Source organism: Lolium perenne, chromosome 1 (assembly GCF_019359855.2).
Source record: "Lolium perenne isolate Kyuss_39 chromosome 1, Kyuss_2.0, whole genome shotgun sequence".
Taxonomy (NCBI): domain Eukaryota; kingdom Viridiplantae; phylum Streptophyta; class Magnoliopsida; order Poales; family Poaceae; genus Lolium; species Lolium perenne.
This window is the reverse complement of record NC_067244.2, coordinates 55,143,061-55,155,560: the sequence shown is the minus strand read 5'-3', so window position 1 is coordinate 55,155,560 and position 12,500 is coordinate 55,143,061. Positions and strand designations below refer to the sequence as shown.

Genomic DNA, 12,500 nt, shown 5'->3' with positions numbered 1-12,500 from the left:
GCGGCAACTTCCTTGTGCTCGCTGGGTCGGAGACGTCCTTCAAGTAGAAGAAGCCCCCAGACCAGTACCGCGCGGATTCGTGGCGGTCGGTGTGGGGGTAGACGCGGCCTGGGCGGATCATGAAGGTGATGGATCCGCATGTTGCTAGCTCGGTGGACTGCCGTATCCTCTCCTTCTTGACAGTGAAGTAATATTGGAACAGGGAGAGCTCGGGAGTTACCCGGAGATGGCCCTCACAGAGGGTGACGTGATTGCTGATCGCAAGCACGCTGTTCGGAGAAATGTTATGGGGCTGGAGCCCATAGACCTTCAGGATTTCCAGGAAGAAGTCCGAAGGCGGAAATGAAAAGCCCCGCTCCACCAGTGCTTTCGTCAGCACCATCTCGTTGTCCTCCGGAGCTGGAGCTAAAGCGTTTGGAACTGACCTCCAGCTTCCGGGTTGCAGGAAGCCCTCCGCCTCGAGGTTCTTCAGCTCCATCTCAGTGGTGGTACAGGGCCACCATTTTCCCTTGGCTTCAGAGTCTCGTTTGCGAGCCTTCGATTTTTTGACGATTTCTTCCGCCTTATGCTCCGCCTGATCCGCCCCGGAGGCTTTCTCCGGGTTAGCAGAAGTCCCTTCAGCCTCCTTGCCGGAATCCTTTGAAGGATGCAGCCTGACTGGGACGAAGGGTGGAGGGGCGGAGGAGATTGGGGTTGCCAGGATTGGTTCAGAGGTTGGAGGCGGAGTCGTTGAAGACATCTGAAGAAAAGACATTGGTAGAAACATTCCTTAGTCGGATCCAGCGTCGTCAACCTAATGATCATACCTACCGACTATGGCGCGAGAGCGAAGCTCGAGAATTCACCGTGATGGAGTCCGCGGTGGCCGGAGTCGCCGGCGACGAGGTTTCGGCGCGGTGGCTCGCTGAAGTTAAGAACAGGACGAACTCCGTATGGCGGCGAAGCAGCTCCGGCGAAACTCCGGCGAGATTCCGGCACGGCGAAGAGAAAGCTCGAGGCGGCGCTTCGCAGAGAGGTAGAAAGGGGGGTGAATGAGGATTAGGGGGTCGACGGCGGATATTTATAGGCTGGTGGGACGAGATTCGTGCTCCGCATCCTGTGGTCGGAACACAAGCGTCGCACCGTTGGATGCATGACACGTGTCCCAAACCCTAAACGGTAAAAATGGCTAGAGATAAGTTACCGCACAAATCGCGCGAAAATGGCGCCAGAATTGGCGGAACCGTTTGATCCTTTTAAGGTTCCGGGTAATTGCGTGAAAATAAGTTGGCTCTCGTTCGCAAGCAGGGAAGTAACCCGGAAACGTATTTCGAATCGTCGATGGATGAAGTCCCGCAGAATGGGAGCATTTTCCGACTAAAAGTTGGGAAAAGAAGAAAATGTGAAGTTGGAGTTCTTCAAGCTTCTCCGCGTTACCCATATTGTCGGAGACCATAGTAGACTAGCGAGGCGGAAACAGCAGGCGAAACTCGGAGAACTCTGGGGGCTACTATTGTGGGTATACTTCATGGGTGTACCATCGACAGTGCCTAGATCCGGCAAGCCCGGGTGGCCCACAGATGGTGATGAGGCATGTGGCCCATCGGGCGGCCCAGTTGCTGTTGATCTTGATGGAAGATATCCGGCCCAGGAGCAGCGAGCCGGATCCGACCGACCTTTGGAGGAACCCGGATCCATGAAGGCCCAGTAGGGACCCGGATCCGGTACGACATAGATGGAAGGGTGGATCCTTGACGTACACGGCAAGACATTGTACCGTAGTTAGGCAAACCTGTAATCCGGCTAGGACTCTCCATGTAAACCCTAGATCCGTGCGTCTTTATAAGCCGGATCCTAGGAGCCTTAGAGGCACAACCACAACTCATTGTAACATCGCGAAAGCGCCCAGATAATTCCAGACAAGCAGCAGTAGGCCCTGTCATCGTGCAGGTGTTCCGAAGCTGGGTAAATCGCGTACCACCGTCCCGTGTGCACTCCGCCCTATGGCCCCTACTTCTTCTCCCCTTCGTGAGGATCCCTCCTCCGAGGCACCGTCGATTAGGCAACGACAATCACCGTGGCCTCCCCGCCGCCGCTCCGGCTGAATGAACCAAACCGTCTACGGCGCCTAGACAGACGGGTTAACCTGGAGTAAGTTACCTGGTGTAAAATCCTACCTGCCGCCTCCACCATCGTGGAGCAAATTGCTGCCCAAACTTAGGAGAAACAGAAAGTAGGGACGAACGGTAATGCACCCTAGGTCGTGCTTAATCCCATAAATACGTGAGGAAGATGGTGGAGCGTCGTCACGAACTACGTACCTGCACTCCTGCAGAGGAGTGGTCGAGGTTCCGCCATGAGTGATCACCGTAAGCAGGAGCTCCCGCGCTCCGAAGGGGAAGAGGCGCTCGTAGGGCTGCGGAGAAACAGAAGACAAAGGAAACAAACTGGGCCAACCTCTATGCAATTCAAATCGGCCCAATTTACCACAGGCTGCCCAGGTAGATTTTTGGAGTAGCGGCCCATACACGTTGGACTGGCCGGGATGAGCGGCTGCGTGCGGTGAAACGAGACAGGGCCGATCGGTGAGAGGATCAGGGGGTTGCTTTACACCGACCTGGTCGGTGGCTTACGAGCTGCCGCACACCCCCTGGGTGTTGGTGGGCTTGGCCCATTTTCGGTAGTAGCCGTCTGGTTTGGTGTGGGTGCGGTACCGGTTCGAATAATTCGCATCGCTGGTGGAGTACCTGTTCGGATGTTTGCATAACTTTTCTTCTCCATAGAAAACATGTTTCCGTACTGTTTCATTTCGGTATGTACAGGTAGTGAATAAAAAATAGCAACAATAATTGTAGTATTTCTATTGACCAAAGTAAACAATTCGAACTTGGTAACAGAAGTCTAATTCAAAATTGCAGCAGAGATTAACCAAGGACATAATTTGTCAATATGTGATCATGGTGTACAAAAATTGTTTTGTATCACTACATCAGATCTACTGCTGCATTATGAAACTGTTTAACACTAGGAGAGCTAAATGTTGATTCTTTTTCCATGTGAATGTTCTGTGTCTCCTCCCCATTGCTGAATCCTCTGAAAAAATCAGTTCAAATAAATAAATAAATTTTGAGAATGAACCCAGTAGTTATTTTTTGAAAAGGAAACTTACTTTTGTGGTACATCAACTGCCATCTTCACTGGTAGTAGCTTAATTCAATGAAGAATGTGCGGAGCCTATGAAAAATTAATTTATAAAATGGAGAGAAATGTAAGAGTGAATTAATTTTTCTATGGTAAATGCATAGAAGCAAACTTGAAAAAATGGTCTGTAGAAAATAAAACTTACATCTTTAGCAATGAAATTCCTTGCGATTGGTACCTGCTGCTCATTAAACTTGTTTATCAAAATCTACCAAGAAACTTTTTCGCAGATGGCTTGCACATCAACCTTTTATTAAACATATATGAAAAAAACAACAATGTCAAACAAGAATAATATTTATAAAATAGTTTTTCAGGTGCATATAAGATTTCCTAAAGCTCAACAAACAGAGTTACTAAATTTGAAGGAGAAATGGCTAACATTTGAGAATGGTTTTACTTCAACTCCATTGTACCATCTCATGAATTGGATCACAAAAATGCCAGAGTCATATCCGGAGAAATGAAAATGAGAAATGCCATATTAAGTATTGGAAAATGTACAAAGACACCAAAATGTTTTAAAGGATAGTAGTAATCTGTGATTATCACATGAAGTTGTGTTTAGGCACATGAACATAATTTACGTTGAAATCACGTATCTTGAACTTGAAACAACCAGGGTAACTTTTCAGGAATAGATGCTTGAATTGAATATTACAATGTTAACTATGGAGGAGAACTTTTCAACTGAGTAATCAGGATTGAGTACATCAAAGGATTTATCTATGAAGTTAGCCACAATAAGAACCCACTGTATACCTAATGGGCAAGGAATGTGGACCTTACACAGGTATAGCACAAAAACATTATGCTAGTTTCTCCTGAAATACCTATAATGTACTTTATATGGAATTATAGAGTTGGTTAAAACAATGGAGGATTGGTTTTTAGAAACTATACCAGTCATGCATTCTGTGCCAACATATTCTAGGGAGAAATCCTAGAATATAAGAAATAGCGATCGGTCATTTCTTACATAGATAACAGTGAGTATTTGAATGGAAATATATCATGTCAAAGTTATATATTACAAATTATGATATCTTTAGAAAAGGATGAACAGATTCTTGGCATGAACGGCTTCTTCCATGAACATTTAAAAAATCATGAACGGATTCTTGTCATGAACGGTTTCCTTCCATGAAAATTTTAAAACGAATGACCGGATTCTTGTCATTAACGGATTCCTTCCATGAACATTTAAAAAAAAGAATGAATGGATTCTTGGCATGAAGGTTTTCTTCCATGAACTTTTAAAAGAGCATGAACGGATTCTTGGCATGGACGTTTTCCTTCCTTGAACATTTTAAAAAGCATGAACGAATTCTTGGCATGCACGGTTTCTTTCCTTCGACATTTGTAAAAAAAGCATCAACGGAATCTTGTCATGAACGGCTTCCTTCCTTGGAAATTTTAAAAAGCATGAATGGATTCTTGTCATGGTTGATTCCCTTCCATGAACAACTAAAAAAGCATGAACGAATTCTTGGCAAGAACGGTTTCTTCAATGAACAACTAAAAAAGCATAAACGGATACTTGGCATGAATGGTTTCCTTCCATGAACAATTTAAAAAGGATGAATGGATTCGTTTCATTCCATGAACATTTTAAAAAGAACGAACGGATTCTTCGCATCAACGGTTTCCTTGCATGAAAATTTTAAAAAGGATGAACGTATTCTTGTCATGAACGATTTCCTTCCATGAACATTTTAGAAAGCATGAACGGATTCTTGACATGAACATCTTCCTTCCATGACATTTTAAAAAGCATGAACGAATTCTTGTAATGAATGATTTCCATCCATGAACATTTAGAAAAGCATGAACGGATTCTTGGCATGAATGGTTTCCTTCCTTAACAATTTAAAAAGCATGAACGGATTCTTGGCATTAATGGTTTCCTTTCTTGGACATTTAAAAAAGCATGAACGGATTCTTGGAATGAGCGGTTTCATTCCTTGGAATTAAAAAGCATGAACGGATTCTTGACATGAGCGGTTTCATTCCTTGGAATTAAAAAATCATGACGACTTCTTCCATGAAAATTTGAAAAATCATGAGTGGATTCTTGACATGAACCGTTTCCTTCCATGAACATTTAAAAAATCATGAACGAATTCTTGACACTTCTAACGGTTCCCTTCCATGAACATTTTTAAAAAGGATGAAAGGATTCCTATCATGAATGGTTTTCTTTCATGAACTTTTGAAAAAATATGAACGGATTCTTATCATGAATGGTTTCACTCCTTGAACATTTTTAAAAAGCATGAACGGTTTCTTTCCTTGGACATTTATAAAACAGCATCAACGGAATCTTGGCATGAACGACTTCCTTCCTTAGACATTTAAAAAGCATGAACGGATTCTTGTCATGAACGGTTCCCTTACTTGAACAATTAAAAAAGAATGAACGAATTTTGGCACGAATGATTTTCTTCCATGAACAATTAAAAAAGCATGAACGAATATGGCCCGAACGGTTTCATTCCGTAAACATTTTAAGAAGGATGAATGGATTCTTGTCATGAACGGTTTCATTCCGTGAACATTTAAAAAAGAATGAATGGATTCTTGGCATGAACGGTTTCCTTGCATGAAAATTTTCAAAAGGATGAACGGATTCTTGGCATGAACAGTTTCCTTGCATGAAAATTTTAAAAAGGATGAACGGATTTTTGGAATGAATGGTTTTCTTCCATGAACTTTTGGAAAAGGATGGACGTATTCTTGTCATGAACGATTTCCTTCCATGAACATTTTAGAAAGCACGAATGGATTCTTGACATGAACGTATTCCTTCATTGACATTTTAAAAAGCATGAACAAATTCTTGGCATGAACGGTTTCATTCCTTGAACATTATTAAAAGCATGAACGGTTTCTTTTCTTGGACATTTATAAAACACCATCAACGGAATCTTGGCATGAACGACTTCCTTCCTTGGACATTTTAAAAAGCATGAACGGATTCTTGTCATGAACGGGTCCCTTACTTGAACAATTAAAAAAGCAATGAACAAATTTTGGCACGAACAGTTTTCTTCCATGAACAATTAAAAAAGCATGAATGAGTATGATACGAACGGTTTCCTTCCATGAACATTTTAAGAAGGATGAACGGATTCTTTTCATGAACGATTTCATTCCATGAACATTTTAAAAAGAATGAACGGATTCTTGGAATGAACGGTTTCCTTGCATGAACATTTTAAAAAGGATGAATGGATTCTTGGCATGAACGGTTTCCTTGCATGAACATTTTAAAAAGGATGAACGGATTCTTGTCATTAACAGGTTCATTCCTTGAACATTCAAAAAATCATGAATGAATTCTTGGCATGAACGGTTTCTATCCTTGGACATTTATAAACGGTTTCTATCCTTGGACATTTATAAAAGCATGAACGGATCCTTGTCATGAACGGTATCCTTCCATGCACATTTTAAAAAGCATGAACGGATTCTTGGCATAAACGGTTTACTTCCATGAATATTTAAAAAATCATGAACGGATTCTTGGGACGAACGGCTTCCTTTCTTGAACATTTTAAAAAACATGAACGGATTCTTGTCATGAACGGTTTACTTCCATGATTTTTTTTAAAAAATACATGTAGTTATGATAAAAGACCTCTCTGTATGTTTATTTACAAAACATCATCCAAAAAAATTCAATAAAAAAAATAAAATACTAACAATTATTTTGACATTTCAAACATGTATAAAGTGCGATGGAGCAAGTGATAACCCACAAGTATAGGGGATCGCAACAGTCTTCGAGGGACGTAAAACCCAAATTTATTGATTCGACACAAGGGGAGGTAAAGAATACTTATAAGCCTTAACAACTGAGCTGTCAATTCAGCTGCACCTGGAAAAGCACTAGTAATAGGGGTGATGTGAAAGCGTGATAATATGAGAGCAATAATGTAACAAGAATACAGCAACAATAATATGAGAGCAATAGTAACAAGAATATAAAGAATAGCAAAGAATAAAGAATACGTAGGCAATGGCACCAGAAAATAGTTGACACTACTTCCAATGACATATAGAACGAGTATATGATGATAAGATATGGACCGGGGTTCCTAGCTATCTACACTAGTGGTAACTCTCAAATAACAAGTAACAAGTGTTGGGTGAACAAATTACAGTTGGGCAATTGATAGGATTGAAATAGCATTAAGACAGAACATCAAGATTATTAATTATGTAGGCATGTTTTCCATATATAGTCATACGTGCTCGCAATGAGAAACTTGCATAACATGTTTTGTCCTACCAGCCGGTGGCAGCCGGGCCTCTAGGGAATCTACTGGTAATTAAGGTACTCCTTTTAATAGAGCACCGGAGCAAAGCATTAACACTTGGTGAAAACATGTGATCCTCATACCTACGCTTTTCCCTCCAGTTATCCCAGTTGCTGTCACTCTGGGGCCTCGGGTTCCGGACATAGACATGTGCAAACAACTTGTAGATACAATCTAAGCAATAATTATAGAGCTTAAATCTAAGATCATGCCACTCGTGCACTAGTGACAAGCATTAAACACAACAAGATTGCAGCAACAATAACTTCACAAACTTATATAGATAGACTGATCATAATGTAACAATTCATCGGATCCCAACAAACACAACACCGATTACATCAGATGGATCTCAATCATGTAAGGCAGCTCATGAGATCATTGTATTGAAGTACATGGGAGAGAGAGTACCAACTAGCTACAGCTAGAACCCGTAGTCCATGGGGGAACTACTCACGGAGCATGATGGAGGCGGTGGCGTCGATGGAGATGACTTCCGGGGGCACTGCCCTGTCCCGGCGGCGTGCCGGAACAGAGACTTCTGTCCCCCGAAACGGAGTTTCGCGATGGCGGCGGCGCCCCTGGAGTCTTTCTGAAGTTTCGTGAATTGGTATCGGGTTTTTAGGTCGCGAGAGATTTTATAGGCGAAGAGGTGGCGCAAGGGGGTGCCTGGGGGGCCCACCCCATAGGCTGGCGCGGCCAGGGGGCCTCCCGCGCCGCCTTATGGTGTGGGGGCCCTGGGCATCCTCTCCGGCTCCCCTTCGGTGTTCTGGTCCGTCTCGGTGAAATAAGATGTTTGGCTTTTGTTTCGTCGAATTCCGAGAATATTGCCCGAACAGCCTTTCTGGAACCAAAAACAGCAGAAAACAGGAACTGGCACTTCGGCATCTTGTTAATAGGTTAGTTCCGAAAAATGCATAAAAACATTATAAAGTGTGAGCAAAACATGTAGGTATTGTCATATAACTAGCATGGAACATCAGAAATTATAGATACGTTGGAGACGTATCAGCAAGCATTATGAAAAAAAGAAGAAAAGGAAGTAATCTTGAAATTACATATCATTTTAAAAACAATATTCATACTTGACCAAATCAGGGAGATTTTACTTACTGGTTTGGTTTCTTGAATCTGTTGACCCTGAGATGCTTATTGTTGAAGGCTTCAATGAAATGATCTATAACCAACTCTGGCATGTTCCTCTCATGTGTTGTTGCTTTTGCAGCACGCTTTTTCCTGTTCCTCTTTTCAAAACTATTCTGATCAGATATAGTTCCACGCATTACAATCATATCATTGTTCACCATTCCTACGACCAAAAAAAGAACAACATACATCCGAATTAAATGTCAGAGAACCACTGGAAAGTAACAGCTTGTAGAACATGACAATAATTTTGTAAAGTTCTAAAAATTACCTGCATCTGTTCCAGCTGTATTGGTCACAGGAGACCCACCATAAGACATACCAATTGGTATTCCATCACCAATGTATTTCATGGTATTCTCTGTGTAATAAAATCAGGTGAATATATATCCTCATTTATGGGAAAAAAATGCAAGCATAACTAAAAAAGACACAAAAAATTACTTGACACCAACCTTGAATGGATACTATATTACGGTTTATTTCCTTACTGAAGTTGATAATCTTTTCTTTGTGCTGAAAGACTTTTTCTTCACCATGTGAAGTGTGGCCAACGAGCGACTGCAGGAGATTCATAGGGACCATAAGGTGACCAGGGAGCTGCAATAGATTATTCAAATCATGCTTGGATATGAAAGACCTCTGGATGTATCTGAGTGCCGAAAACCTAGATTATATACTCGGTTTGCATTGCGGAACAATGTCCATGACGTTAACTACAGAAAGAACACAAAAGGAAATACATGAGACATTACAATTATGATCGGTTCCAGTTCCAGGCATTACAATCATAGAATTGTTTGCATTTCCTATGGCAAAAATAGGTAAAACAACATATAAAGTATTAAAGAACCTGAACATTTAATATATGTAGAACTATACCAGTTAGAAAACATTCTGTACAGCAATTGAAAAAAGAACAAACCTATTTTTTTTTAAAGGAAACATTAGATATTTAGAAAAATTACCTGCAAATGGTCCTCCTGAATTCATCTCAGGACTCTGGTTGTAAGACATGGAAATTTCTATTCCATCACGGCATCACCCATGTCATTACTTGGATTACCTGTGTGAAATGATCATTATCATGTTCATATAGCCTCCTCCCTTACAGAAATTATGGCAAAAGCTTTAAAAAAACTATTTAGGAACCTTGACTGGATACAAACAGACAAACAAAGGGACCAAAGACTATTCTCCACCAATTATCTAGCACTAAGCCCTTGCGAGCTCAGATAAAAAAAAGGAAATATGTCAAGAATTCCCTCACAGAAAGTAAAGAGCATCTGGACAAGTAATGTAACATGGAATGAACAATGTACCCCCATGAAGATTTAATGTGGACAGAAACGAATCGTGGAGTTACAAAATGGCAACTCTTCCTCGTTGAAAAAATGCTGCTCTTCCGGAGCCAAATATTGACAACAAACTCAAAAGCACATCGTATGAAGCAGGTGCCAGAAAATTCATGTTTCACTAACATCAGTAGGGTAGCTTCAAAGAACTCTCAGGAATGTAGCAAACTCTTGCTGCAAAGAAACAAAAACAAAACGAACTGAGTCACCACTCGCTTACAAACCAGACCATATTAAACAATGACACCACACCTTTAAGTTACTCAGAGCATTCTGAGCATTTGGATCAGCCATTGACGCCTCGAAATCTACATAGAAAAGGTAATCGAAGTGCCTGGTACAACAGTTTGAGAAGCATTATTGTATATAAAGTTTTCATGTAGCTCAATCTGTGTACTGTTGATTAAATTTCAAATGAATAAATCTTTGTTCTTACTTCAGTGGTGTGGAACAATTATCATCAGCTACACGTAGAGGTCTTTTGTTGTGTGGACGACTTTCCATCTGCGCATCACCATACAAAAACGATGCAGGACTTATCAGTTCGGCTTCAAACAGCGCATGTGGGTTTTAAATAAATACTGAACTCATGAGATTGTTGAACCTACCTTGGTGAGATTAATTTTTCTGAGAGCAGCAAACACTGCGAGCGCCTTGAAGAGTTGTCCAGGCCCTTCTTCTAGTGAGAACACTATACTGGTCTGGAGATCATATGATGGTAGAGCTATATTTTATTAAGAGTTACTGGAAATATACGAGCGGTGAATTGCAGGAAGATTCCCTGTATCTGAAAAAGAGCCCATTTTTTTTGCAATTTACATTTGGTGTTTCATTTAGTGTTCAGACCCAAAATGATGCATCCTGCACTTAGTCATAAAATTCTATTGAAAAAAAGAGAGATAGTTTCGAAACCAAAGAAAAAAAACTGAATGAATTTTAGTACCTTGAATGGCTTATCAGTGCGAGCAATAATGGGTTCTCTAGCCAGCATCATGAAACGGGTTACGTTATCTGTGTCATCCTACATAAATATGTAAGTTATTTTTCCAGTAAAAGGAGATAAGATGTTCTATTATGATTTCGGAAATATATTTTTTCTACCTGGATATTTTCTGCAAGAATATCAAGTCCATAAAGTTGAGCAGCTAACGAACTAGCAACTGCACCAGTGTCTTGGAGTTTTTGTTCTGCAATATACTAAAGGACACATATTACTTTGATTAGTAATAACAGAATCAACTAGGTAAACCCACTTGGTGTTATGATATAATACTGAACAACCAAGTTCACATAATTTTTGTGATAACCAAGAAGTGACATAATTATAATCAGTGTAACAGGTAGGATAAACAGTGTCCTACCTTGGCCGCGCCGGCTGTATCATCAACAGCTTCTCTATGATCGATGCCTAACTTCGTCAGTGTTTGCTCACATTGCGCAAGGGCCTACACATTAGTTTTCAGAAAGAAGATATGGAACCCAATAGAGACTAATGAAAAAAAATTGCAGAAATAAATCCGTGGAACAGCTGGGCAAATCAGGCTCACTTGAGGATGGCCCATGGCGCTCCGTAGGTTCTCAATCTTGACACCACGGTTGGCCAACAAGCAGTGGCGAACCGCGAGCCGCACCTCGCCAACAATGTGCAGCTTATTATGGCGAAGCAGAAGGTCGTAGTTTCGACGTATGCTGCCACCTAAAGAATTCTTTAGCGGCAGCACCGCGCGATCAGCGACACAATTTTCAACAGCCTGTTAGACAGACGGAGTACATCTCCGTTATTAGTAAACACATGAGATGCGCGGCGCACCTGAAAATTAGCTATCATAGGCTTGAGATGTTGGGCAGGACCAGCTATCCACGGAAACAAAGTCTATGGGGATCTCTAAAACCGTACGAATCCTAGCTAGCAAGCCAAAAAAACAGAACGAACGAATCATCTGGAAAAATCCTAATCAACACGAATCCATTATTGCGCGTACGGGGAGAAGAAGGAATGGAACTGACCTTCCGCCGCACCGGTGTGAGACGAATGAATCAGATCCCGAAGAGATCAGAACTCGAGCAAGAAAGGGGCGGAGGCGGAGGACAGGACTCGGGGAACGAACGGGAGAAGGAACGGGAGAAGGAACTCTCGACTCTCAGCGGCGGATATTCCGGAGAAGAAGCATGGGGAAAAGCCAGAAGAAACAGTCGGCGGGATATGGGCCGGCCCAAAATGAACGAGGGGGTGTGCGGCGCATCCTATACACCGACCTGTTCGGTGTATAGGATTCACCAGAGGATCAAGCTATATTGAGTGTTCAATCTCGAGATCCGACGGGTGATGACGCCAAAATGTGGAGATGAGGCCTAGTTAGCTTGGCTTTACTGTTAATTTGAAGTGTATTGTAGACTATTAGAGAGAATTATTCAAGATCTCGAGAAATCTCCAATAGCATGTTTACTAAGCAGGTATTGAATGGGATAATTCCAAGGTATCTCCACAAACCCCATA

General features: G+C 41.7%; 1 protein-coding gene across 12 annotated transcripts; it reads right to left on the bottom strand.

Annotated features, from left to right (window-relative positions):
• Nucleotides 1–2,866: 2,866 nt before the first annotated feature.
• On the bottom strand, nucleotides 2,867–12,201 carry LOC127331265 (arogenate dehydratase 2-like). 12 transcript variants are annotated; one of them, XM_071827317.1, is made up of 16 exons: nucleotides 12,011–12,197; nucleotides 11,551–11,754; nucleotides 11,365–11,448; nucleotides 11,105–11,200; nucleotides 10,947–11,024; nucleotides 10,612–10,704; nucleotides 10,440–10,507; nucleotides 10,256–10,337; nucleotides 9,971–10,177; nucleotides 9,617–9,714; nucleotides 9,104–9,364; nucleotides 8,920–9,009; nucleotides 8,616–8,811; nucleotides 3,326–3,427; nucleotides 3,149–3,213; nucleotides 2,867–3,072 (listed from the first exon to the last, which is right to left on the bottom strand). In XM_071827317.1, the coding sequence occupies exons 2-9, from the start codon at nucleotides 11,563–11,565 to the stop codon at nucleotides 10,145–10,147; spliced, it is 549 nt and encodes a 182-aa protein (XP_071683418.1). In that variant the 5' UTR covers nucleotides 11,566–11,754; nucleotides 12,011–12,197; the 3' UTR covers nucleotides 2,867–3,072; nucleotides 3,149–3,213; nucleotides 3,326–3,427; nucleotides 8,616–8,811; nucleotides 8,920–9,009; nucleotides 9,104–9,364; nucleotides 9,617–9,714; nucleotides 9,971–10,144. The 12 variants fall into 12 exon arrangements, with proteins under 12 accessions (XP_071683418.1, XP_071683421.1, XP_071683431.1 ...); XM_071827320.1 differs by having other exon boundaries at nucleotides 2,867–3,063; XM_071827330.1 differs by lacking the exons at nucleotides 2,867–3,072; nucleotides 3,149–3,213; nucleotides 3,326–3,427 and having other exon boundaries at nucleotides 7,753–8,811; nucleotides 9,104–9,209; nucleotides 9,289–9,364.
• Between the last annotated feature and the right edge of the window lie 299 nt (nucleotides 12,202–12,500).